Source organism: Pelodiscus sinensis, unplaced genomic scaffold (genome assembly GCF_049634645.1).
Source record: "Pelodiscus sinensis isolate JC-2024 unplaced genomic scaffold, ASM4963464v1 ctg48, whole genome shotgun sequence".
In the NCBI taxonomy this organism is placed as follows: Eukaryota; Metazoa; Chordata; order Testudines; family Trionychidae; genus Pelodiscus; species Pelodiscus sinensis.
Genome location: NW_027466011.1, coordinates 121076 through 147971, shown reverse-complemented (window position 1 = coordinate 147971; position 26896 = coordinate 121076). Strand labels below are relative to the sequence as shown.

Here is a 26896-nt window from a genome sequence, read left to right as displayed (position 1 = left end):
TCCAGGGGACAGAGCCGAAACTAACGTTTTCTGCGCCTGGAGCAAGCTACTGAACTGTGCCCCCCCCACCCCCAAAAATGATAAAATTCTTAATTTTTGATATTAATGTTATTCATTGCACATGTTGTTAATTGCACGTATATTAAGATTGCGAGTGGATGATGGTAAAGATATAAATGACATAATATTATAACTTTTTCATTTTTAATTTTGCGCCCCTAAATCATAGAATCATAGAACCACAGAGCTAGAAGAGACCTCAGGAGTCATCAAGTCCAGCCCCCTGCTCTAGGCAGGACCAATCCCAACTAAATCAACCCGGCCAGGGCTGTGTCAAGCCGAGACTTAAACACCTCTAGGGATGGAGACTCCACTACTTCCCTAGGGAACCCATCCCAGTGTTTCCCCACCCGCCTAGGGAAATAGTTTTTCCTAATATCCAACCTGGACCTCTCCCACCGCAACTTGAGCCCATTGCTCCTTGTTCTGCATTTGTCACTACTGAGAACAGCCTCTCGCCAGCCTCTTTGGAACCTCCCTTCAGGAAGTTGAAGGCTGCTATCAAATCCCCCCTCACTCTGCTCTTCTGCAGACTAAACAGACCCAAGTTCCTCAGCCTCTCCTCGTAGGTCATGTGCTCCAGCCCCCTAATCATTTTGGTCGCCTCCGCTGGACCCTCTTCAATGCGTCCACATCCTTCCTGTAGGGGGGGGCCCAGAACTGGACACAACACTCCAGATGTGGCCTCCCCAGAGCCAAATAAAGGGGAATAATCACTTCTCTGGATCTGCTGGCGATGTACTGCACTTGGGGGGAGTGCCCCACTTGCCCCACCCTAGTTACGGCTCTGCCAGTGGATGTGATGCACTTAGATTTCCAGAAAGCCTTCGACAAGGTCCCTCCCCAAAGGCTCTTACGTAAAGTAAGTTGTCATGGGCTAAGAGCGAAGGTCCGTTCATGGATTGAGAACTGGTTAAAAGACAGGAAACAAAGGGCAGGAATAAATGGTCAGTTTTCCGAGTGGAGAGAGGTAACTAGTGATGTCTCCCAAGGGTCAGTCCTGGGACCAATCCTTTTCAACTTATTCATAAATGATCTGGAGAAAGGGGTAAGCAGGGAGGTGGCAAAATTTGCAGATGATACCAAACTGCTCAAGAGAGTTAAGACCAAAGCAGACTACGAAGAGCTTCAAAAAGAGCTCCCCAAACTGAGTGACCGGGCAACAAAATGGCAAATGAAATATAATGTGGATAAATGGAAAGTAATGCCCATTGGAAAAAATAATCCCAACTACAGGCAGTCCCCGGGTTACGTACAAGATAGGGACTGTAGGTTTGTTCTTAAGTTGAATTTGTATGTAAGTCGGAACTGGTACATATTGTAGGGGAAACTCGAGCCAAACATTTCTCCAGAGCTCAGTTTTATTCTTCCACACCTCACTTCCCTCAGTCCTTTATTCTCAAGCTGAGGTATCTGCTGAGAAAAGCCGCTCCGCGTCTCCCTGGTCTGCTGGGGGGGGGGGGGGGTGCTAGCTTCGCGTCTCCCTGGTCTGCTGGGGGGGAGGGTGCTAACTTCGTGTCTCCCTGGTCTGCTGGGGGGAAGCAGCTAGTGCGGGATTGCCTCACCCTGTTTGTAAGTAGGGATCCGATGTAAGTCGGATCCATGTAACCCGGGGACTGCCTGTATACATACAATAAGATGGGGACTCATTTGGCTACAACTACTCGAGAAAGATCTTGGAGTCATTGTGGCCAGTTCTCTGAAGACATCCACGCAGTGCGCAGCGGCCATCAGAAAAGCAAATAGAATGTTAGGAATCATTAAAAAAGGGGGATAGAGAATGAGACGGAGAATATCTTATTGTCTCTGTATAAATCCACGGTACGCCCACCTCTTGAATACTGCGGGCAGAAGTGGTCACCTCATCTCAAAAACGATCTACAGGAATTGGAAAAGGGCAACGAAAATGACTTGGGGTTTGGAACGGGTCCCATATGGAGAGAGATTTAAAAGACTTAGAAAAGAGGAGACAAAGGGGGGATACGATAAAGGTCTATAAAATCATGAGTGGTGTAGGAAAAATGGGAAGTTATTTATTTATTCCCATAACATGAGAACTTGGGGTCACCCAATGTCATTAATAGGTTTAAAACAAACCAAAGGAAGTTTTTCTTCATGCAGCGCACAGTCAACCTGTGGAACTCCTCGCCAGAGGATGCTGTGAACGTCAGGACTTTAACAGGGTTCCAAATAGAGCTAGATAAATTCATGGAGTACAGGTCCATCAGTGGCTGTTAGCCAGGCTGAGCAGAGGTGGTGTCCCTGCCTCTGTCTGTCAGAGACTGGGTATGGGGGACAGGGGAGGGCTCACTGGATGGTTCCCTGTTCTGTTGCCTCCCTCTGTGGCACCTGGCACTGGGCTGGGTGGACCTTTGGTCTGACCCCACCTGGCTGATCTGATGCTCTGATGTTTGAGAGGGCAGGCCATGATGCGGGGAGCAGAGACACGGGGAGCCCTCCTCCCCCACCCCACCCCGACAGCCCTGGCCACTCAGCAGGCACCAGAAGAGGAGGCAGCCCAGGGCACCCCGTCTGTGGGGCAGCCTCTGGGGGACAGGGGACCCCTGCTGTGGCTCGAGCCCCACACTCCTCTCCACTCCTGGGTTGGGGGCCACCCACCGGTCCAGCTGCATCTCTCCCCTGCTGGAACCACCAGCTTGTGCCCAGGCTCCAGCCCCGACCAGTCCACCTGGCACAACGCTCTCCCTCCCCACCTGTGGGGTCGGGGGCCCCGGTCCTGCTTTGGCTGCTAAGGGGGGGACTGTGGCCTGCCCAGGATCACCCAAGGTTATGTCCTGCCCGAGTGTCACCCATGGGTGAAGCTAAAAGGGGACAATTCCAGGCCCCCAAAGTGACTCGGACGCCCCCTTCCCATCCCAGTTCATGGGCATCCGAACCCCCTTTGGGACATTTCCTCTGCTGGGTACGCGGGAGCCCCCGAGCGGCTGTTCTGCCCGGTTCATTCTCCCTGGTCTTTGCCTCCTGTGGGTGCGGGCCAGGGGGTCCCCAGCCGCGGGGATGGGAGGCGCTTGCTGAGCTTCGTAGGCTGGGTCTGGTCCCCGAATCGCTCGGTCTGTGCTTTCCCCAGACGCCGCGCCCATGGCAGACGCGGAGAGGGGGAACCAAAGCCACGTGACGGAATTCATCCTCCGGGGCTTCCGGATCCCCTACCCGTTCCGCATGGGCCCCTTTGTGCTGGTTCTGCTCACGTACCTCACCACTGTGCTGGGGAACACCCTGATCATCGTGGCGGTGCTGGTGGACCGGGGCCTGCACACCCCCATGTATTTCTTCCTGGGGAACTTGTCCTGCCTGGAGATCTGGTACACGTCCAACCTCGTCCCCAGGATGCTGCAGGGTCTCCTGGCCGAGAAGGGCGTGGTGATCTCCTTCGGCGGCTGCATCGCCCAGCTGTATATCTTCGGCTCCCAGGCAGCCACAGAAAGCTTCCTGCTCACGGTGATGGCCTACGACCGCTACCTGGCCATCTGCCACCCGCTGCGCTACACGGCCCTCATGAACGGGAGGGTGTGCGTCGAGCTGGCCTCCTGCTCCTGGCTCGGCGGCTTCCTCTTCAACCCCATCATCATGGCCTGGATTTACAGGCTGCGCTTCTGCGGCCCCAACGAAATCGACCATTTCTTCTGCGACTTCCTGCCCCTGGTCACGCTCTCCTGCAGCGACACCCGGCTCATCACCTTGGCCGCCTTCCTGCTCTCCAGCACCGCCACCCTCATCCCCTTCCTGCTCACCCTGACGTCCTACGCGCTCATCTTGGCGGCCATCGTAAAAAACCCGTCCCGCGCCGGGCGGCGGAAGGCCTTCTCCACCTGCACCTCCCACCTGATCGTGGTCAGCACCTTCTACGGAGCCCTGGCCATTGTCTACATGGTGCCCACAGCCAGCACAGCCGTGAACCTCAACAAAGTCTTCTCCCTGCTCTACAGCCTGGTCACCCCGCTGCTCAACCCCCTGATCTACGCCCTGCGCAACAAGGACGTGAACGAGGCCCTGCGGACAATGGCTGCGCGGCTGGCGGGTTCCCGAAGGAGGGGGAGGGGGAAGTGTACGGGGGGTTCTCAGACGACGCGCACGGGGCCCAGCTCAGAGGCTGCTGGCCAGGTCGCTGCATCCCTCTCGGTGCCGATGTGCAAGCGTGTACCAGCTCGAGATCTGGCCCAGGCCACGCCAGACGCAGCAGACCAGGAAATCCCTCGCGTGCTCCCAGCTGAATCCCCTGGGACAGGGTGACCGGCCGAGGCTCAGCCTGCCGCTGTCTCGCCACGTGCTGCGTCTGCCCTCGGAAGCTCATCCCACCTGGTGCCTTCCGCGGAGCACCATCCTCTGCGTGTTGCCAGCCCCTAGGGCAGCGGCGGGGAACCTAAGGCCAGGGGCTGGAAGCGGCCCCTGTAGGGTTGCCAGATGGTTTAACCAAAAATACCGAACATCCCCCCGCCCCAAAGAAAACACCGAGGAACAATTCTGTTGAGAAAAAAAAAGGGGGAGAGCAATGTTGTTGAGAGAGAAAAAAAGCACCCGCAAGTTATTAAGCAAATAAATCAAATCAAATCAAACCAGCGTGGCCCCTTTAAGAAATGCCTTGAGAGGTGTCCGGTGGTTTTGGAATATTTGTACTGGACGGGAGGCACAAACACCGGACTTCCCGGGTCAGTACCGGACACCTGGCAGCCCTAGGCCCCGGCTGGCCTGAATCCGTCCCCTGAGGCTTGGGCCCCCCGGCATTGGAGAGCCCACGCCGTGGGGCTGGAGCACACAAACTCTCCCAGCGCTCTGGTGCGAGGGGAATGTGGGGGGGTCCTTCTGCTTCCCCGTCGGGGGCCGCGTCACCAGGGCTGGGGTTTCTTTTCTACTTCCCACTTGTGTGTGGCCCCGGCTGATTTTCCTGTGGGTCAGCGGCCCCCGACCCAGCCAAGGCCCCCCTGCCCTCGGACTTGCTCATGGATGAGTACGAGACAGACTGTGCCTGAGCGTGGGGACCTGGCGGGGGCTCTCTCGACGGGCTCAGCCAGCGTCCGTCCCTCGGGGCCTGGCCCATCGCTGACCCAAGGGGGCCTGGAGCGCGACGCCCCGTCTCCATGGAAATCCAAGCGCCCGGCCATTTCCCTTGCGCACTGAGCTGGCTCTGGGATGAGGCAGCGTCGCTGAGTCCTTTCACAGCCCAGCAACAGCACGAGAAGCCCTTTCCCGGATTCCTTCCCTCAGAACGCGGGCCGGGTTCACCACCCCCTGCCCGAATCGAGATTGGTTTGGAATTCACTGGGCGAGCGGGTGTGTGTGTGTGTGTCAGCTAACCAAGAGCTGGGAACTTCTTGCACCTAGTGTTATACACAGTCCTGGGCCCAAATAGGACAGAGTCGAAAAAGACCAGCATTCTCCCTCTCTCAGCTGGGTGGAAGGGTGGCACAGTGGTTAGAGCACCAGCGGTGCGAGACCTGGTTCAATTTGTGTGTGAGCAAGGGCAAATCATTCTGTCTCTTTGCCTAGACTCGTACAAGATTCTATCTGGGCAGTATTTGCCGTGGGATGGAGCAGGAACGCTGCATCCCAAACCCCAGACCATATGTACCACAGTCTGTTACAGCAAAGACAACAAGGAGTCCTGAGGCATCTTATAGTCTGACCGGTTTAATGGGGCATCAGCTTTCCAGGCCTGGAGCCGACTTCATCAGACGCATGAAATGGAAACTTCGCTTTGGCCGGGAGATGTACATCCATGCGGGGGCGGGAGATTTACCTGACTAGAACAGATTAATAAGACGGGGACTCTTCTGCTTGGAAAAGAGGAGACTGAGGGTGGATATGGTAGAGGTCTATAAAATCATGACTGGTGTGGGAGAAGTGAATAAAGAACAGTTATTTACTTCCCTAACACAAGAATTAGGGATCACTAGATAAAATTAATAGGTAGCAGGTTTAAAACAAACAAAAGGGAGTTTTTCCTTCACACAATACACAATCAACTTGTGGAACTCCTTGCCGGAGGATGCTGTGGTATCCAAGACTGTAACTGGGTTCAAAAAAGAGCTAGATGAATCCATGGAGGTTGGGCTGTTAGCCAGGATGGGTAGGGAGGGTCCCTGGCCTGTGTTTATCAGAAGCTGGAAATGTGCGAGAAGGGATGGAGCATTTGATGGTTACCTGTTCTGTTCATTCCCTCTGGGGCCACTGTCGAAAGACAGGAAACTGTGCTACATGGACCTTTGAGCTGATCCTTGATGGCTGTTCTCAGGTTCCTTTCTCACCCTGGGTAGCTGACACCCTGAGCAAAGGGGAAAAGGGTGAATGGAAAGCAAGCTGAAAAAACCACAGAAGGGACCTCAGGCATCACCGAGTCCAGCCCCCTGCCCAAAGCAGGACCAGCCCGACTCAACCATCCCAGCCAGGGCTTGGTCCAGCCGGGACGTAAACACCTCTAGGGATGGAGATTCCACCCCCTCCCTAGGGAACCCAGCCCAGTGCTTCCCCACCCGCCTAGGGAAAGAGTTTTTCCTTGGAGCCAACCTAAACCCCCCCCCCACTGCAACATGAGCCCATTGCTCCTTGTTCTGCCATCTGCACCACTGAGAGCAGCCTCTCGCCAGCCTCTCTGGACCCCCCTGCAGGGAGGTGCAGGCTGCTCTCAAATCCCCCCTCACTCTGCTCTGCTGCAGACTGAACAAGCCCAAATCCCTCAGCCGCTCCTCGTAGGTCATGTGCTCCAGCCCCGAATCATTTTGGTCGCCTCCGCTGGACCCTCTCCAATGTGTCCACGTCCTTTCTGTAGGGGGGGCCCCAGAACTGGACACAACACTCCAGGGGTGGCCTCACCAGAGCTGAATAAAGGGGAATAATCACTTCTCTGGATCTGCTGGCAATGCTCCTCCTAATGCACCCCAATGTGCCGTTAGCCTTCTTGGCTACAAGGGCGCCCTGGTGACTCATCTCCAGCTTCTCACCCGCTGGAACCCCCAGGCCCTTTTCTACAGAACTGCTGCTTAGCCAGTCGGTCCCCAGCCTGGAACAATACTTGGGGTTCCTCCGTCCCCAGGGCAGGACTCTGCACTTCTCCTTGTTGAACCTCATCCGATTTCCTTTGGCCCAATCCCCCCCCCCCCCCCATTTGCACTGGGTGTTCAAAGGGGTTTAGCTGCCTCCCCTGGTTAAACGCTTTTTAAAATCCCAGCAGGGCCGGAGTCACGAAGGGATTTAGGAGCCTCAAACCGAAATCTGCAGCCAGGGGATTCCCCTGATGCGCCACAGTGACTGGCCAGGGAACGTGGCCCACGGAGGAGAACGGGTCATCGTGTCCTGCACAGCCCGGGTCGAAAGGCGCTCAGCGCACCCTGCGCACCGCGGGGGTTGGTGCGCGATCTCCTCTCTCCGGTGCCAGCCTCTCCTGCAGTCCATTCTCCTCGCTTCCTCCTTTCCCCTGCGGTGGGGGCTGGCTTGGCCGCTGGCTGGAAACCAGCATTTCCGTCTCGGGGGAGACTCCCATGGTCTGACACTAATTTTCATCTGGAATAGGACTGAGGAGCAGCCGTGTCCAGCATTTTCACGGCACGAGCCAGTCTCAGGGAAACGATTCGAAGAATCACAAATGTTGATTTTTTTTCACCAAAATGACATGCTTTGACAGTCCAGTGAGGGTCCGTTCAACACAGCGTGAAACACCTCCCGAGGAAGTGCCCGCCTGACCGACAAAGGACATTGAAATGAGGGTTTTGCATCAAAATGTCCATTCAAACATTATTGCTTTTTTAACATTTGGAAATAGCGTCCTGAAATGGAAAAACATTCCTTGGGAATGACATTTTGAAATTAAAACATTCATTTTAAGCCGATATTGAACTGGGCTTGTTTAGTTTGGAAAAAAGAAGATTAAGGGGGGACATGATAGCGGTTTTCAAATATCTAAAAGGGTGTCACAAGGAGGAAGGCGAAAATTTGTTCCTCTTGGTTTCTGAGGACAGGACAAGGAGTAATGGGCTTAAAGTGCAGCAGGGGAGGTTTAGATTGGACATTAGGAAAAAATTCCTAACTGTCAGGGTGGTCAAATATTGGAATAAATTGCCAAGGGAGGTGGTGGAATCTCCCTCTCTGGAGATATTTAAGAACAGGTTAGATAGACATCTGTCAGGGATGGTGTAGACGGAGCTTGATCCTGCCTTGAGGGCGGGGGGCTGGACTCGATGACCTCTCGAGGTCCCTTCCAGTCCTATTATTCTATGATTCTATGATTCTATGATTTGCAAACAGAAAAAAGTGGAAAAGTGGAAATATTGTGATGAGCTGTTCCTGGGCTTTTCAAAGAGGATTCGATTCCTGCATTGAGAAAAACAACAACCCTGCCCGGGCATTTGAGCACCTGAAATGAACAGGTTTACCTGTGCCTATGTCTTGTTTGAAAATTTGACTTTGGCTCCTGTGGCACTTAGAAGCTTTACAAAATGTTACCACATTTCCTTTCCATTTTTAAAAACTCTCGGCAAAGCATCCAGGTGTGCTCCTGTCGTGTGGCTCGGTTTTTAGATACGAGAGGAGCCAGTAAAAACCTCAGATGAACCCTTGTTAACTTTATTGTGCACAGAATAGCAAAGGAAAGCGATGCAAAGTTACATAAACATAAGAACGGCCGTACTGGGTCAGACCAAAGGTCCATCTAGCCCAATAGCCTGTCTGCCGACAGTGGCCAGCACCAGGTGCCCCAGAGAGGGTGGACCGAAGACAATGATCAAGTGATTTGTCTCCTGCCATCCCTCTCCAGCCTCTGACAAACAGAGGCCAAGGACACCACTTTATCCCCTGGCTAATAGCCTTTTATGGACCTAACCTCCAGGAAATTATCTAGCTTCCCTTTAAACTCTATGGCTGTGTCTAGACTGGCCAGTTTTTCCAGAAAATCAGTCGCTTTTCCAGAAAAACTTGCCAGCTGTCTACACTGGCTGCTTGAATTTCCTCAAAAGCACTGACCATCTCGTGTTAGATTATCAGTGTTTTTGCGGAAATACTCTGCTGCTCCCGTTCGGACAAAAGTCCTTTTGCGCAAAAGGACCAGTGTAGACAGCTCAGATTTGTTTTCCGCAAAAAAGCCCCAATTGTGAAAATGGCGATCGGGGCTTTTTTGCAGAAAAGCGCGTCTAGATTGGCTACAGACGCTTTTCCGCAAAAAGCACTTCTGTGGAAAAGCATCCGTGCCAATCTAGACGCTGTTTTCCGTTAAAAGCATTTCCGGACAATCATGCCAGTCTAGACGTAGCCTCAGGGAATGTCTACACTACAGCACTAACTTAATTGGAATTAGTTAATTCGAACGAAGCTAATTCGAATTAGCGCATCTAGACTTAAAAACTAGTTTGAATTAGTGTTTTGCTAATTCGAACTAGCGCGTCCACATTGAGTGGACCCTGAACCGAGGTTAAGGCTGGCCGGAAGCAGTGCCGGCAGGGCATCAGGTTAGGACTTAGAGCGTGGAGCTGCTGTCTCAGGCTACCCAAGGGCTGTGCTTAAAGGGACCCGACCCCCACCCCGGACAGACAGTTCTCAGAGTTCCCCGCTTGCTTGTCTACCTCGATGAGGGACAGCAAAGCAGTCCTGGCTTGGAGTGCCCTGAGCGCCCGCACTCGGCACATCACAGCGCTCAGCCATCAGCCCGGCTGCCATCCGGGGGGGGTCAATCAGGGGGCTGTCAGGATCCAGAAGACCCTGCAGGAGAGCCCACAGAGCCACCCCGAGGAGCTCACAGAGCCACCCCAGTCCTCCCCATCGGGGGCTTGTGCCCCATTCCTCCCTCACCTCCTTCCACTTTCCCCTCCCTAGCCCCCCTTCCTGATGTACAAAATAAAGGACACGTGTTCAAAAATAGAAACTCTCTTTATTTAACAAAACTGGGGGGGATGAACCTCTGGAGAGACTGGGAAAAGGAGGTGGGAGAGGGGAAGAGAGGCTGGGAGAGGGGAGGGGGAAACCTGGGAGGAGGGAGCTGGAAGGGGGAAGCCAGGGGAAGAAGGAGGAGGGGAAGTTTCAAACTATGGTACGCCCATATCTTCAGTACTGTGTACAGATGTGGTCTCCTCACCCCAGAAAAGATATTTTGGCCTTGGAAAGGGTTCTGAAAAGGGCAACTACAATGATCAGGGGTTTGGAACAGGTCCCATATGAAGAGAGGCTAAAGAGACTGGGACTTTTCAGTTTAGAAAAGAGGAGACTGAGGGGGGATATGATAGAGGTCTATAAAATCATCACTGGTGTGGAGAGGGTGCATAAAGAAAAGTTCTTCATTAGTTCCCATAATAGAGGGACTAGAGGACACCAAAGGAAAGGAATGGGTAGCAGGCTTCAAACTAATAACAGAAAGTTCTTCTTCACAAAGCAAATAGTCAACCTGTGGAACGCCTTGCTGCAGGAGGCTGTGAAGGCTAGGACCATAACAGAGTTTACAGAGAACTTAGATAAAGTCATGGAGGTTGGGTCCATGGAGTGGTATTAGCCAGGGGGTAGAAATGGTGTCCCTGGTTTCTGTTTGTGGAAGGCTGGAGAGGGATGGCACGAGACAAATGGCTTGGTCACTGTCTTCGGTCCATCCCCTCCAGGATACCTAGGGTTGGCCGCTGTCGGCAGACAGGCTACTGGGCTAGATGGACCTTTGGTCTGACCCAGTATGGCCATTCTAAGCTCATGGCTCAGGGTTGGGGTCTCACTGGACCCCCTTGATTCTCTTGCACACCTGCTCCTGGGTGGCCAGGCTGGCAGCTCTCCTGCCCTAGACGGCCACTTTCCTGTGCTTAGTGCAGAGTTCATGGACAGTGGAGGCCTCCCCCCAAACCTCGATGAGGTCCACGATCTCCGCACTAGACCAGGCGGGCGCCCACCTCTTGCGGTCCCGGGCAGGCTCCTGGGAGCCGCCAGCCTGGTCCCGGGAAGAGGGGGAGGGCTGGGTGGCAGCGGGTGGCTGGCTCGAGCTGTGCCAGGTGCAGGGTCTGCTGGCTGGGTGCTGGCAGGCTTGCACCTGGCACGGGCACCGTAGCCAGCCCGTGCCCCTTTAAGGGCTCCAGGGCCGGGAGGGGGGCAGAAGAGTTTCCCTGGTGGTGCCCAGAGTGGCCACCAGGGCAAGCTGGGAAGGGCTAGCCTCCCACTAGTTCGAATTAAGTGGCTACACAGCCCTTAATTCCAACTACTTAATTCGAACTAGGCGTTAGTCCTCGTGGGATGAGGTTTACCTAGTTCCAATTAAGTTCGAACTAGCGGTTTGCCTGTGTAGCGCCTAGCAAAGTTAATTCGAACTAATGTCTGTTAGTTGGAATTAACTATGTAGTGTAGACAGACCCTGGGATAGTCCTAGCCTTCACAGACCGATTTCAATGCATGGGATAGTTAGCACAGACCGGGTAACAACACCTTTCCCTAGCACACGCTACTCAGTTATCCGACTCTGACTATTCATACACTTATTCCTAGGAATCAGACGCTCACACTCACATGCACAATTGCAATGTTGTTACCCTCCGATTGTCAGGCAGGAGGTCGCGGCCTCTTTCTTTCCCCACGCGCAGAGGCGTCCACAAAGGCTATAGGAACTGGTTCACCCTCTCGTGGCAGTGAACAAGGTTGGGGGGAGCCCTTACCCAGTCCCGCCCACTGATTAGATCTTCTCTCCTATGTTTATACAAAGCGAGACTTGCGCGTGCTCGTCTACCCACCGATCAATAACATTTTGTGCCAATAGCTAGGATCCATTTTGCTCTGGCAAAACACTGCAAATGCTTCAGTCATACTTTTTCAGGCTGCCTCTGGAATTTTTCTCTTATCAAACGACGGGGTGCGGCGGGGGACGACTTTGCTCCAGGCGGACGCTACGAGGGTGAAAGCCTCAGAGGGGAGGGGAGTGAGCCTGTAACAGGAAAACCGGAAAAACCAAGGAATAGTCTGGCAGTGCCTCCGAGCCGAGCAAACCCCGTAGCTGGGATCGTGAGCGCTCATGGGCACCGCCCACGTCTGCAGACTTACGGGTTTCGCGGGAGGAAGCTGTTCTTCGTGGGGAAGAGTCTGCCACCCAGCATCGTCCACAGACAGGCTTTCACCTCCGAGTTCCTGAGGCTGTAGATGATCGGATTCATGAGCGGGGGCACCAGGCAGTACAGCACCGCGGCCAGGCGGTCCAGGGCGGGGGAAGACGTCGACGTGGGCTGCATGTAGGTAAACGATGCTGTGCCGATGAACAAACCGAACACGAGCAGGTGGGGGAGGCAGGTGGAGAAGACTTTGTACCGGCCCTGCTCCGAGGGGATCCTCATCACGGTGGAAAAGATGCAGCCGTAGGATGCGATGATCAGGGCGAAGCAGAACCCGTCCAGCAGCGAGCCGAGGGCGATCATGACGAGCTCGTTGGCGCGTGTCTCGGAGCAGGAGAGCCTCAGCAGCTGCGGGATCGCGCAGAAAAACTGAGCCACGACGTTGGACCCGCAGAAGGGCAGCCGGAAGGTGTTGGCCGTGTGCAATGCGGAGCAGACGGCGCTGCCGATCCAGGAACCCGCCGCCAGCCGGACACAGGCGCCTCTGCTCATGGTCACCGTGTAGTGCAGCGGGTGGCAGATTGCCACGTAGCGGTCGAAGGCCATCACCGTGAGCAGGGCCAGCTCCGCCACGGCGCACGTTACCACCAGGAAGACCTGGGCGGCGCAGGCGGAGAACGAGATGCGTCTGCTGCTGGTGAGGGCACCCGCCATGGCCTTGGGGACGGTGACGGAGACGTAGCAGAGGTCGAGGAGGGACAGGTTCCCCAGGAAGAAGTACATGGGGGTGTGGAGCCGGCGGTTGAAGGCTACGGCCGCGAGGATGAGCAGGTTCCCCACCAGGGCAGCCAGGTAAAGCCCCAGGAACAGCACGAAGAGCAGAATCTGCTGGTCCCACCCGTCGGAGAAGCCCTGGAGCAGGAACTCGGTCACGACGGTGCCATTGGGCATGTCTCCCGGAGGGGGCCCTGCGGAGGGAAGGCCAAAGCCCGGGGGCCGGAGGGAGAGAGAGAAAACGCAGGGAGACGGATTTTAGGCATTATGCTGCAGGGCACACGCCGCAGCTCAGGGCTTGACTCACAAAGGGCTCTAGGCGCCTGAATGCCGTTTTAAGCACCTCAGCCCAGCGTTTCTACCCCAGGGCCCATCCCTCGCAGGGGCCACCGGCCCCAAGGGCCAGGTGGTCAGAGGTAGTTAGGCACTCGGTGTCGACAGTGGGACGCTGTTGCAAAAAAAGCCAACGTGAGTCTGAGTGGCATGAGCAGGCGTGTAGTGAGCAAGACACGAGGAGTCGTTCTCCCGCTCTGCTCTGCGCTGGTCAGGCCTCAGCTGGAGGCTCGTGTCCAGTTCTGGGCACCGCATTTCAAGAAGGATGTGGAGAAATCGGAGAGGGGCCAGAGAAGAGCAACGAGAATGATGACAGGTCTGGAGAACAGGAGCTGTGAGAGGAGACTGAAAGAATTGGGCTTGTTTAGTTTGGAAAAGAGAAGACTGGGAGGGGACATGACAGCAGTTTTCAGGTATCTAAAAGGGCGTCACAAGGAGGAGGGAGAAAACTTGTTCTCCTTGGCCTCTGAGGACAGGACAAGAAGCAAGGGGCTTAAACTGCAGCAAGGGAGGTTGAGGTTGGACGTTAGGAAAAACTTCCTGCCTGTCAGGGTGGTGAAGCATGGGAATAAATTGCCCAGGGAGGTTGTGGAATCCCCATCCCTGGAGATATTGACGAGCAGGCTGGACAGACACCTGGCAGGGACGGGCTAGACAGTGCTGGGTCCTGCCGGGAGGGCAGGGGACGGGACTCTATGACTCTCAAGGTCCCGTCCAGCCCTGTGGTTCTCTGTTTTTAGTAGAGCTCCCTGTAACGAGGCCCATTCAGACACCGAGTGTGCCGGACGTGAGCAGAGAACGGGGGAGTCTCCCCTGGGACGTGGTGAGTCCCATAAACCACGGCTGGAGACCTGCAGGGTGGCTCATGTGGGGCATGTGTTCTAGGTCTTGGCAGGCGCAGGCCAGTGAGTCTAACGTCAGTCCCGCTCACCCTGCATGACAACGGTCGTCCACAGCCCAACGCGATCTGCTGGGGGACGTCTCAACGGGCCTTTTGTAACGGGAGCGCCAGCCTCACCGATCTCCTCGAGTTCTTTGACAGGGTGGCTAGGGGGAGCCCGTGGGCAGAGCGGGCTGAGAGTCCCAGGACAAGGTCCCTCCCCAAAGCTCGTAAGCAAAGTGGGGGGCCCAGGGATCAGAAGGAAGCCCCCTCGTTAAGCAGTAGGTGGTTAAAGGACAGGAGACCGGGGTGGGAGTAAACGCTCGGTTTTCAGAGCGGAGAGAGGTAGCTCGGGGGCCCCCCAGGGCTCCGTACCGGGTCCAGTCTACTCACCCTATTCATGAGTGATCTGGAGAAAGGGGGCCAGCTTGCAGCTGACACAAACTGACCCGGAAAGCGAGGTCCAGGCAGACTGGAAAGTTACTGGGGCTCTCACGCAGCCGGACAGACAGGAGACAGTCAGGGGGGAAAACACCAAGGACACAGTGCGGGGTGTGAATTAGCAGTGAGCCCTGGAAAGCGGCTCTCGGGTCCTTGCGGAGGGGTCTGAGAAAACAGCCCCCCCCGTGGGCAGCGGCCGTCAGAAAAGCAAACAGCACGCTGGGCGCAGAGAGAGACGGGAGCAGCACCTCTCCCGGTGCCTTTCTGCGAGGCCCTGGTGCGCCCTCACCTCCAGCCCCTCTCAGAACACCCCTCGAGCTGGGAAAGCTCCAGGGAAGGGCCACGGAAGTGGAAACGCCTCCCTGTGCGAGCGACGAGAGAGACGGGGGCTTTTCAGCTTGGCGGCGAGGAGACTTGGGGGGGACCGAGGGAGGGACAGGACCGAGGTCTGTACATCATGACCGCTGGGGAGAAAGTGAACACAGACGTATACGGGGGCCGGGCATAGGGTGGCAGCAGGAAATGGGTCCTAGCAGGTTTTAAACAAGCCAAAGGAAGGTTTTCTTCATGCAGCGCACAGTTAACCCATGGAACTCCTCGCCAGAGGAGGTTGTGAAGGCCAGGACTGTCACAGAGTTCAAAAAAGAGCTGGATAGATTCATGGAGGTTTGGTCCATCAGTGGCCATTATCCAGGTTGGGCAGGGCGGGTGTCCCTGGCCTCTGTGTGTCAGGGCTGGGAATGGGCGACAGGGGAGGGGTCACTGGATGGTTCCCTGTTCTGTTCCCTCCCTCTGGGGAACCTGGCACTGGCCGCTGTGGCCGACAGGACCCTGGGCTGGGTGGGCCTTTGCTCTAACCCCCCAGCCGCTGTGATGTCCGTGTGGGTCCGAATGAAGACCCTCGGTTTGTCTTACCGTGACCCCTGAGTCCGATTTTACGTCGTCCGGAGTGACCCTGGGTAAGGACGGTGTAAAGCCGAGCCTCGGAGCCGGCAGGAGACACGCAGCCCAGCAACCAGCCGCCCGGTCCAGCCCCCAAATTCAGAGCAGCCTGAGGGGGGGCTGGTGGCTGCACACCAAGCTGCGGGGGACGATGCTGATTTTGTTCAGTCCGGTGTGTCGGCTCTGATCCTTCCGGCTCCTTCCACCAGTGCCCGAGCCAAGCACCTGGTTTTCTCCTCCACCTTCACAGGCCTTTTCTTCTGTCCTCACCTGGGTTCAACTCGCAGGGCAAACCAAGGCAGAAATCCCCGTCGCTCCTCGGCCAGTGCCGACTTTTAGGGGGAGCATCTAAAGCACCAAACGTCACCTTAACTCTGCCCCACCGGGGCTGGTCTATGGGCTGCAGTGGGAGCAGAGGTGGGTTGGTGGGTCGCCTTAGCTCTCGGAGGACTGTTGCTTGGTCGGGGGAGCAAACTCTGCTCCTAAACTCCGGTGCGCTTGGCCGGGGGCGTTGGCTGAGCCTCAGTTTCACCCACCAACTTTCATTGCAGAGGGACGTGCCCAGAGCACGGAGCGAGGTTTGCAGAAGCACACGGACGCCACCGACTCCCGCAACGTGTCTGGAAATGGGACCGGCTGTCTCCACCCCGGCCCGGGAAGAACGGGTCTCGCCTCCTCCGCTCCCGCTGCTGGAGGGGAACCTCTAAAATGTCTCCATAGCCATGGGAGAGCCAGAAGCCCTTCCCCGACGGGCACGGCCGTGCGATGGAGTCACCTCGGCTCCTGCTGGCTCTCTCTAAGCGAGAGCTGGAGGGTTCTCCATAGCCATGGGAGAGCCAGTGGCCAGAAGCCCTTCCCCGACGGGCACGGCCGTGCGATGGAGTCACCTCGGCTCCTGCTGGCTCTCTCTAAGCGAGAGCTGGAGGGTAATCACCGCGCTGGAGCCTGGGGACCTCTCCCCGCCACGCAGGCGCAGAACTGGCAGGATCTCCAAGGAGCAGCCCCAGCTGGAGAAGGAGACAGGTCTCCGGGCCGGCCGGGGGGAGTCAGGCTTGGTGGCTCCCCCTGTAGCCGAATGGCTGAGAGGTCCCCGCCCCGGCCGGTGTTCTCGTGCCTGGCAGCGTGTCCATCCGGACAGGCCTTGAGAAGAGCCCAGCGGAGGGCGGGGGGGGAGTCACCCTTTCCCCCCATACTCCGGGGTCACGTGGGGTGTCTGAGCCCAGGCTCCGTCCCCCTGCTGCCCGAGAGATGGGCCTTTCGCTCCCGAACCTCTCCCCTCGGCCCTGCGCTGGAAACGGCCAGGGGAGGGAGGCTCGTCACTTGGGCATCTCCCTGCAATGCAGCAGAGCGAGGCCCACGCCCCGGAGCCGGCGCACCGCGGGGAACAGAGGAAACGGGGGAGGGACGGCGCGTCCCTGCCTCTGCCCGCACTCATGATCAGGGTGCTCCCCTGCCACGAGGGCTCCAGCTGTCCCCTCCAGAGGCTGGTGTGGCATGGTAGCCCCAGGCCACGCACTTTGAGGGGGCACCTCCCTTGGATGGGAGCTGCTGGGCCCAGGGCAATGTGGGGGATTATCTAGGGGGTCTGGCCTAGGGTGGCATCAGGGACTGGATCCTAGCAGGTTTTAAACAAGCCAAAGGAAGCAGCGCAGCGCACAGTCAACCTGTGGAACTCCTCGCCAGAGGATGTGGTGAAGACCAGGTCTAGAACAGGGTTCAAAAAAGATCAGGATAAATTCAAGGAGGTTGGATCCATCAATGGCTGTTAGCCAGGGAGGGCAGGGATGGGGTCCCTGGTCTCCGTGTCAGGGGCTTGGAATGGGCGACAGGGGAGGGGTCACTGGATGGTTCACCTTGGGTCTGACCTGACCTGGCCACTCTCATGCTCTTTCTCCCTGCAGGGGCAGGAGCTGGCGTGACCCAGGAGTCTGCTCCACCCCCGCCACGTCCTGGCCCTTTGCCCCGGGTTCCCCACGCCGGCGGGCAGCAGAGAGCACTGACCGGCCCCAGGGCGCCCCTCCCCCGCTGTGGAGCCGGGCTGGGTGCTGGGAGCCCGGCACGAGCGTCTCACTGCCAAGAAACCCATCGCCAGCGCCCGTGGGGGTGGAGCTCGGCAGGGACTCGTGGCTCAGGGCAGGGGCCAGGCTGGGAGCGGGGAGGTCGGCTCCCGGTTACAAAGGTGCCCGGCTGACCGCTCTGTGCAGCCGGTTCAGGCTGGAGCGGCCCCTGCCTGTGGCGTGTCGTAGCCTGGAACTGCTGCACCCGGGCCCAGCCGCCAGGTCACCGCTTCCCCGCCAAGCTCGCGGCTGAGGCTGATGCTCCCCGGCCCCGCTCGATGTGCCCCCGTGCGCTCCGTTGCCTGACGGGGGGGTTACGCCCTTCGGATTGCGTTAACAGGCTGCAGGCCATACGGGGGGATATGGCCCAGGGGCGTCAGCAGAGTGCCCCTTTCTCACTCGTTAGCCAGGATTTCGCTCTCCACATTGCCAGGGACGTCTTACGTCCAACGTCCCCTTTCTAGAGGAGCCTCTGCCTCTTACGGGAGGGTCCTTGGTGCTGCGGGCTAGCCCTGGAGACTACAACTCCCATGAGCCCTTGGGGAAAGGAAGGGAAACTTGCTCTCTCCCAGGCAGTGCAGGGAGAGCACGGGGGCTCTATTGTGGAGAGAGGGGCAGATGGCCAGGGCAGGGCCTTTCCCAGGCCAGGGGCTGCTGCGGGGGCTGGGCCCTGGAGGGGGAGGCCCCAGCCATGCCTGTGGCTCAGCAGAGCCTGCAGGAGAGTAACGGGGGCTTTTTGGGGAAGTGCTGCCCAGGGCAGCGGAGCTGCTGGCTGCTTGGCTGGACTGACTCACCCCCTGCCCAGGCGCATGTGGCAGCGCGCAGTGCAGCCAGCGGTGGGGGCTCTGCGGGCTGCGCGCTCTGGGGTGGGAGGGGGCAGGGTGACGATTCCTGGGGACTCCGGTAATCGACTGTAATCCCCCGTCGCCTGTTACACCCTGTGCCGCTCCATGGTGCGGTGAAGGGCGGTGGGTTCTCATGGAGCCGCTGAGCGGGGAGCTATTTACAGGGGTGGCTTTGGAGTCAGAGCCCGGCTGTCACTGGAAGACGCTGATTCCTGGAGGCTCCCAAGGCACCAGCCAGCGAGTGCAGGACCAGGCAGGTGGAAGCCCTGCCACTGTGTATTCCTTTGGGAGCGAGGGACTGCAGCTAGGGTGTGCAGGGGGCTCCCCAGCTTTCCAGCCTCCCCGCGGTGCTCAGGGTCTCCTTTCCTGTTGGAAGCATCCGGCACACGGGGGTCCGTGGCCTGCGCCCCGGGGTGACACTTGCCATCCAAGGGTCTGAAAAGGCCACAAATCCAAGTTGTTACCATCAGCTTCCGTGTCCCTTGGCTCGTCCAGACACACTGACCCTGGAACGGTGCCGGTCCCGCGCTCTCGGCCAGCATGGGCTCTGCAGAGGTTTCAGTAGAGCCCGCCCGAGGCCCCCGACTCAGAACCAAGGCGAGCGTGTCTGTGAACACCAGGGCCAGGAAACCAGGCAGCTCTCACGCCGGCTGCGCCACGAATTCTCTCGGCCTGTTTTTAATTGGGAGAAATTCTCTCCGGCTCCATTTCCCGCACATTCTAATTTTCCCGTTTTTTTCTCATTAACCGCCACCCCCCCGCCACCCCCACTCCCACACTTTATCTCCATTTTCAGTGCTCTGCTCTGGCTGTTTGAAAGGTGGGTGGGGGGAGACGTGTAGGAAGGGTTGTTTTCCCCACGCTGACACTTCCTTTTGCTTTTTCACATTTTAAAAACACTGTCTTCCCTTCTGAGACAGGAGGAGCAAGTACAAAAGTTAGTTTAATATAAAAAAAATGTGTTTCACAATTTACCAGTCAGGGAGGAAATTAAAAAACAGGAGAAAAGGGCAGCGATGCCCCCGTTGTCACTCTGGCTACATGTACGCTGCATGAGTCGTGATCTCATTTGCATATTTTCTGCCGATCCGTTTTTGCGCTACGGGTTTTGCGCAAAAACAAGCAGTCTGGCTGTTTTCTTTTTGCTCAAAAACCCCTATTTCTGCAAGATCCTTATGCCCCAAAAAAGTAAGTCTACCGATCTTGCGGAAAAAGGGGGTTTTTGTGCAACAAGAAAACACCCACGCTGCTTGTTTTTGCACAAAAACCTCTAGCATAAAAATGGATTGGCAGAGAATATGCAAATGAGATCACGACCATGCAGATTAATCCCTCATTAGCATATTTCCCAAAAAAACTTGCATCGAAGACATAGCCTCTACGTTTAAACCATTTACAGTGTGTGGAAGCTGGTGCCTCACACAGAAAAGCCAGGATGAAATAGCTAAGACGTGAGTCTACATGGCTGCCTCCCTTCCCCCCGAGAGCTGTTCCCCCTTTTCCCGCGTGTGCCCAGGCCCGCGGCTCCCAGACCTAACGCCCTGTCAACGTGACAAGAGAGCGGAGGGCGTGTCCCAGGGCTCCCTGCACCTGCCTGTTGCGCAGGCTGTAGATGAGTGGGTTGACCAGGGGGGTGAGGACGGCGTAGAAGACAGAGAACACTTTGTTCAGGACCCTCAGTGTGTCGGTGTTCGGGAGCATGTAGACGACTACCAGCGTCCCGTAGAAGAGGGCCACCACCATGAGGTGGGAGGAGCAGGTGGAAAAGGCCTTTTGCCTCCCCGTTCTAGAGGGCACCCTCAGGACGGAGGCGAGGATGCAGGTGTAGGAGGCCACAGTCAGTAGAAACGGGAGCAGGGTGACTACTGAACTCACAACGAGAGTCACAAGGTCCATCGGCCGGGTGTCGCTACAGGAGAGTTTTTTTAGTGGGGCGAGATCACAGAAGAAATGGTCCAGTTCCCTGGGGCCACAGAAGGACCACTGGGCCACCACGGACGTCATGATGCTGCCCACCAGCAGCCCGTTGGCCCAACACCCGGCAGCCAGCTGGAGGCAGGACCGGGTGTTCATGCAGGCGGCGTAGTGCAGCGGCTTGCAGATGGCCAGGTACCGGTCGTAGGACATCGCTGCCAGGAGGAAACACTCGGCCCCTGCCAGGACCACAAAGAAATAATATTGCGTGAGGCAGCCACGGACAGAGATGGTCCTGTCCCCTGTCAGGAGCCCGGCCAGCAGCCGGGGCAGGATGGTAGAGCTGTAGCAGGTCTCCAGGCAGGACAGGTTCCCCAGGAAGAAGTACATGGGGGTGTGCAGGTGTCGATCCACCACCACTAGCACCACGATGAGGAGGTTCCCAGCCATGGTGGCCAGGTAGATCACCAGGAAGAGCAGGAAGAGGAGGGGCTGCCGGTCGGGAAGATCCCCGAACCCCAGGAGGATGAATTCAGAGATGGACGTTTGGTTTCCCGGTTGTGTGGTTGCCATCAGACGTGTCTGGGGGAGGGGAGAGACGTCGGCGGGTGGCCACCACGGGAAGGGTCTACGATGGAGCAGAAGGGAAGGTGGAGGAGCTTGCACTGAACCAGTAAAGGAACGGCCCAGAACCAAAGGCCTGGTATTAACTGGGGGATTTCGCTAGCCAGAAGCGGGGAAATAACACGGCGAAACGCCCCTTTCCCAGCAGGTCCCTGCACTACGCTGGGGGCAGCTTTGTGGTCTGGAAAGTCCGTGCGGGAAGCGGGGGCGCGGCCGTTTCCGAGTCGATTGTGACGGGCCGGGAGTCGGACGGCCGACGGGCACGCTCAGCGCTGGCGTGGGGGGCAGAACGTCTTGGGACAGAGGGTTTCAGGGGAACGGGCGCGTTCCGCAAGGAGACGAGATTGAAGGTGCATGGAGGACGAGCAAGGGGCCAGTCTGGCTGCACAGCGAGCTCTCCGGTGAGCTGAGACTCAGGAGGCCTACGGAGGGTGGAACCCGGCCAACGACACACGTAGCGACAGGGGGAGGTTTTCCCAAAGCACCAGGGGTGAGGCCAAGCGGAGCCTGGTGGGAGACGGTTCCCTGGCTCTCCTCCTCCAGTCTCCACTGGCACAGGGACCGGTGAGCCGATAACCAGGCCGACTCGTAGCGACCAAGGGGGGGGGGGGGGAGCAGGCCAGTGAACAGAGGAGAGAAAAGGTCCCAGGATTGAGGGCGACTGTCCGACGGGCACGGGGCTTACACACCCCAAACCTTAGGAGAGTCCTCGGGAACCAGCCCCCCGCGGGTCTCAGGACGTGTCAACTCTCTGCCGTGCGCTTTCCGCTGTTAAACGGCCCCACTTGAGCCTGTGTCGGAGACGAGCCGCCTTAGTCTGCTTCTGCAAACCCAAGGAGGGGCCTTTGGCTCCTCACTGACTCTCAGATCACGTATCTGGAAGCAGCTGCCCAAATCCATGGGCTGGGCTGTGAGGCGCCTCGGGGCCCCTCGCTGGTTTGACTCAGGAAGGGGACACTCAGCGCACGCGCAGAACTCACTGGCGCGGGAAAGCAGGGCTGGGGAGGGGGCTCAGCTCAGTGGGAAGAACAACGGACAAAGATGTTCTAGCTCGGACAGAAATGCACAATGGGAATAAACCCGTATGGCTCAGGCCAGGGGACAGGCAGGGCTCAGGCCAGGGGGTGGGGGTGCAGGAGTCAGGGCTGGGGCCAGGCGGGGCGCAGGCCAGGGGGTGGGGGTGCAGGAGTCAGGGCTGGGGCCAGGCGGGGCGCAGGCCAGGGGGTGGGGGTGCAGGAGTCAGGGCTGGGGTGAGGCGGGGCGCAGGCCAGGGGACGGGGGGTGCAGGAGTCAGAGCAGGGGCTTGAGGGGGGTATAGGGCTCAGGGAAGGATACTGGGTATATGGGAGCGTGGGGGGGGTGTAGAGGGAGCCTGGGGGTGGGAGGCTCAGGACTGGGGCTGTCCCAGATGGGAGCTGCACCCCCACCCAGCCCCTTTCCACTGCCGGGTGATTCTGTCTATTTTCTGCAGGGTTTTATGAGCACCAGTCCCATTCCAGGCCCAGCCCCTTGTCCTGGCCCAGCCCAACCCTGGCCTGGCGTTAAGTTCGGAGCAGAGGAGGCTGCCTCCCGAAAGTGGTGGTCCCGCTCTTACCGTTGAGGGGGAGTTCGTGCCCAGACAGACACTCTCTAAACTACGTGCACTCGACTGCACGGAAGCCGGGTCGCTGGGGCTGGCCCAGAGCTCTGGTGTCTCACGCTGGGAGCGATGCTCTCTGGTTTCTCCACCCTCCCGGGTGCCTCTCCCTTTTATTCACTCTCCAAAGAGGGAAGCCGGGGCAGGAGATGCCGCCTGCCCTGCACGGCCTCCCTGCTTTGGCCAAAACGTGGCCACCTCCCCGCGTGTGCTCCATGCCCCGGGGGAGCGGGGTCCTCCCCCGACACCGCAGAAGGACATTGGAAGCACCGAGCCGGGGGAGTCCGCAGCTGGTGGCACAAATAATAACCCCAAAGCAATCAGCCCTCCCCTCGCCACGGGCGTCTCCCCACCGACACCTAATCAAGGGATAATTGCTCTGCGTGCTGGGGCAGAGTCTGGCTCATTGCACCACGACCCGAGGGGGCAGGCGTCCGAGCAGCGGGAAAGGCAGAAGGGGAGAGGAGCTGTCGAGTGGGCGAGTGCAGGAGCCAAAGGGGACTCGGCGCCCCGGGGCCGGTCTACATCACGAAGGGAGGTCGGCTGAACGCCACAGCAGGCGGGTTGGAAACGAGCCAACCTGCGCCCGGCTCTCGCCCCCACGGGTTGACGGGAAAGCTCCTTCCATCACCGTCAGAATGTGCTGCTGCAGCATTTCTACTGTGGGGACTCCCTGAGCTGCCCCGCCCGAGGGAATTCGGCCCACCCTTCTCTTTCCCCCTTCCTCAGATGGCCCGTGGGGAGCGCCTGTAAGGAGCTGGGGGGATGAGAACTTGAGTGGGAGGAGCCAGAGACAGCTGAGGAAATCACATCACCACCAGGGGGCACTGTAGAGAGGTTTAACCAAGGAGAGATCGGGCACAACAGGAAGTCCCGCCCAAAAGGCCTAGAGTGACAGCACCCTGAGGCCTCTCATTGGCCCAGGCTCACTCTATAACCTGGAGGGTGGCCCAGGAAGATGTCTGGGTGAACATATGGACAGATGGCCTGCTGCCTTTCCTGCCCTCACCCGGCTTCCCGATCTTCGGTCTCTGTAGAGACTATTCCCTGCCCCTCACCCAGAGCTGCCCCTAGTGTCTATTATACACCACAGCCCCTGTCACATTACTGAGTTGGAGGGAAGCAGCCAGATCGCTGCTGCACCCCTAGGTGGGGGTGTTGGCCCCAGAAATTGGTATGAAAGGGAGCCATGTGGGGTATTGAATGGGAGATTATTGTTTGTTGATCTTATGTACGCTATTTATGTGAGTGTATAATGTCTGTGTGTGTAGGTAGGAATCTGTAATCTGTGTGGAAGCTGAATATTTCTGTGAATGTGGTTGAGCATGGCTATGGACAGGCTGAGTAGTGAAGCCCTGTGGGACAATGGCCCTTGATGGCCCAAAGACACACCTAAAGCAGGAGGGCGGAGACCCAAGAGCTGCCAGCAGAGAGGCTGAGGACCAGGTGACTTGCTGCATACAAGAAGAGGCCAGGAAGGAGTATAAAGAGGCCATGTGGTCGATGCCATTTTGTTCTCAGCTCAGCACTTCATCCCAGAGGCAGCACTGCAGGGATTGAAGAGCCCGGAAGACCTGTGAACCCATCCTGATCGTAGGATGTGCAATAAGAACTTTTAACCAGCAGTTGCAACATCTCTGCTAGAGCCTGCATCGAGAACTGGGAGATTCGGTGCATGTAACGTACTGTACTTTAATAACCTTACTCTCAGGCTTTTCTTTCTTGTAATAATAAACCTTTAGTTTTAGATTCTAAAGGATTGGCCCAGCGTGATTTGTGGTAAGGTCCAGAGGGTAAATTGACCAGAGATCTGTGGCTGGTTTCTTGGAACCGGACAGGACTTGTTCGGGGTAGGTGGGATTGGGTGCTAGGACCCCCCACCTGTGTACAGGCCTGGGGCCATCTGGGGCACGGATATTGCTGGGGTGTCGGAGGGGTTTTGCTCGGGAGGCTTCAGGCAGGCTGCTGAAGCGCTCTGTGAGACTGGTTTGTGGCCTGTGTGGAGAGGTCACCAGTCTGGGGGCTGTAAGGAGCCCCGGATTTGAGCAATTCGCCCTGAGCGGACGCCCTAAGCTGTGCCCAGACACGGCCCGGTCCGTCACAACCCCCCATCCCCCTCCTGCCCCCTGGCCCTCTGTGGCCATTTTACTGTGTAGTCCTGGTTTTGTGGTTCATCTAGCGGCCATGTACCCATGCACATACTTCTAGCTCGATTCGTTTGGCCAACACTCAAAGCCAATCTATTTCCCATCTGCACTTAGTTCTTAGGAAACAAGATGGGTAAAAGAAAAACATCTCCTCATCCAATTTCCCACAGGCCAACTCCCATTGCTCTGTTCTGTCATGCTTGCTGAGGAATGGGAACGTGAACAGGGCCAGCTAGCAGCTGCTGAATGAAAAATTATTGGCCAAAAGTACACGAGAAGCTTCTTATGACACGTTCCAAATACCTCGACGCGTTCCAAATACCTCGGCACGTTCCAAATACCTCGACGCGTTCCAAATACCTCACTGTGTTCTTCATTGTTCTGGGTAATTGACAGGGAAACGTCTCCACTCTTCAAACATCCTTAGGGAGTTCAGCGTCCAGTTCTGGGAAATCGGAGCTTTCTTTGCACACGCTCTTTGAGAAATCCAGCTGTGCAGATCAGTGAGCGGAGCTCTCGGATCCAGGAATGTTCTTGAGGAATCTCTACAGGGCCTCATGTTCTCTCAGCAGCATCTAGTGACCATTGCACTTAGGGAAACCCACCGCTGCAGAGCCACCTGCCAGCCACGTTCCCCAGAGGCACTGTCCTTTGTAGGAGGGCGGGATGAAAGGCCCTGCACATCTGCATTCATGGTGAATGTCTCTGCCCCCAGCTGGTAGCAGACTGGCGTTCCCCGCGTCCACAAGGCACACGCCAGGCACGTCTCTCCCAAGAGGGCAGCTCGTGGGGGTGTCTGTGCCACACAGCAGGAGCGAGCCTGAAGAGAGTCCCAGGAAGGCGGCTTTGGGCATCCGGAAGTTCTGCGGCTGCTGCTCAGGGTGGCAGGGTCTGGCCAGATGGGCACAAGACAGAGACCAAGTAAATCTCTGTTCCCAGCAGAGGTCCCTCTAGCGTCTTCCATCCTTGGGTGGGTTGAATTGTCTTCTATGCAGTATTGAGGGAGTGTGTGGATGTGCACCACCAGTACAAACACACACACGCACACACATTTAAATAGTCCATAGGTGTGGAAGAAAATATATTAAAGCAAGGGAATAGTAACAAGGGGCAATGCTTATTATATTTAATATAAAATCAAAGAAAAAAGAAAATTAACAGACCCTTGGAGTTCATGTATCATCGTCCTTTCTAACAGCTCAAGCTAGTAAACACACCAAAATGCAGACAGCCAGTTCCCGACGTACGAACACACCAACTTACGACCATCCGTACCTACAACCAACCTCCATTAACCCCGTTATAACATTTTTTAGTTGAGAACCGTGTACATTAAGTTTTTCAAACTGCTCAGGCAGCGTGTTTAAGGGAATTTCCAACTTACGACCAAATCGAGTTGCGATCAGATGTTTGGAACATAGCCCGTTCGTAAGCCGGGGAGTTGCTCTATTATCCACACATAGTTCAGGTTTCAGATTCTAAAGAAATCTATGGGGCAACCAGAAATAGCCAGGCTGTCCTTGAAAATAGTAACACAATATTTACTTGGTAAGCAGAGGAGTTCTTTCCCCGAGAATTCAGCCACACAGATAATACTAATGAGCTTTATTTGCAATGCATTGGGGAGGGCTGGACAGCGGCTTCCAAAGAACTATCAACAGTACAAGTCTTATCTGAAGAAGGGGGCTGTGCCCACGAGAGCTCCTGGTACCATCTCCATGTGCTGTTAGTCTATAAAGTGTTAGTCCATAAAGCATTTGTTGTTTTTAAGTGTCACACATCGTTACACCAGCTACAATTAGTTTATTGGTTCTTTGCTCAAGAAGGGATGGGTCTTTGCACAAGGATATGGAGCCGTAGGAGGGGGAGGCGGAGGGTCCAGGGTGAGATAAGGAAAGAGCGAGCAGAGACAACAAGGTTTAACAAATCAGCTTCTTGTAAACCTGTGAGAAGCCAGAGGGGGTTACAATTTTAACAAACTCAGCGAAAGTTTCAACAATGCTCAAAGTCTTGTATTGCCGCTGGGCTGCCTCCTTCGTCCGGCCCCGGGGCTCTGCATAGGAAAGCAAGGCTTTCTCCTAACGTACGTCAGGGGGCAGCTGAGTTAGTCAGTACAGAAAAAACCAACCAATGGTCTGGTAGCACTTTGTAGACTAACGACACGCGTGGATCGTCTGAAGAAGTGGGCTGTGCCCACGACAGCTCATAACACCAGCTACATGTGTTGTTAGTCTG

General features: G+C 56.8%; 3 protein-coding genes across 3 annotated transcripts; 1 reads left to right on the top strand and 2 right to left on the bottom strand.

Annotated features, from left to right (window-relative positions):
- Window positions 1-1756: 1756 nt before the first annotated feature.
- On the top strand, window positions 1757-7219 carry LOC142825937 (olfactory receptor 11A1-like). The gene has a single exon (XM_075918161.1). It carries the CDS (start codon window positions 3160-3162, stop codon window positions 4309-4311), a length of 1152 nt encoding a protein of 383 aa, XP_075774276.1. The 5' UTR covers window positions 1757-3159; the 3' UTR covers window positions 4312-7219.
- A 3445-nt stretch (window positions 7220-10664) lies between these two features.
- LOC106732869 (olfactory receptor 14A16-like) lies at window positions 10665-13681 on the bottom strand. The gene has a single exon (XM_014579895.3). It carries the CDS (start codon window positions 13017-13019, stop codon window positions 12060-12062), a length of 960 nt encoding a protein of 319 aa, XP_014435381.2. The 5' UTR covers window positions 13020-13681; the 3' UTR covers window positions 10665-12059.
- Window positions 13682-19652: 5971 nt separating this feature from the next.
- LOC106732868 (olfactory receptor 1M1-like) lies at window positions 19653-21973 on the bottom strand. Its single transcript, XM_014579888.3, has one exon. The coding sequence runs from the start codon at window positions 20825-20827 to the stop codon at window positions 19874-19876; it is 954 nt and encodes a 317-aa protein (XP_014435374.2). The 5' UTR covers window positions 20828-21973; the 3' UTR covers window positions 19653-19873.
- Between the last annotated feature and the right edge of the window lie 4923 nt (window positions 21974-26896).

Excerpts from the sequence above, each read along its gene's own strand:
- LOC106732868 (XM_014579888.3), bottom strand. The coding sequence starts at position 20,827 with ATGGCAACCACACAACCGGGAAACCAAACGTCCATCTCTGAATTCATC.
- LOC142825937 (XM_075918161.1), top strand. The coding sequence starts at position 3,160 with ATGGCAGACGCGGAGAGGGGGAACCAAAGCCACGTGACGGAATTCATC.
- LOC106732869 (XM_014579895.3), bottom strand. The coding sequence starts at position 13,019 with ATGCCCAATGGCACCGTCGTGACCGAGTTCCTGCTCCAGGGCTTCTCC.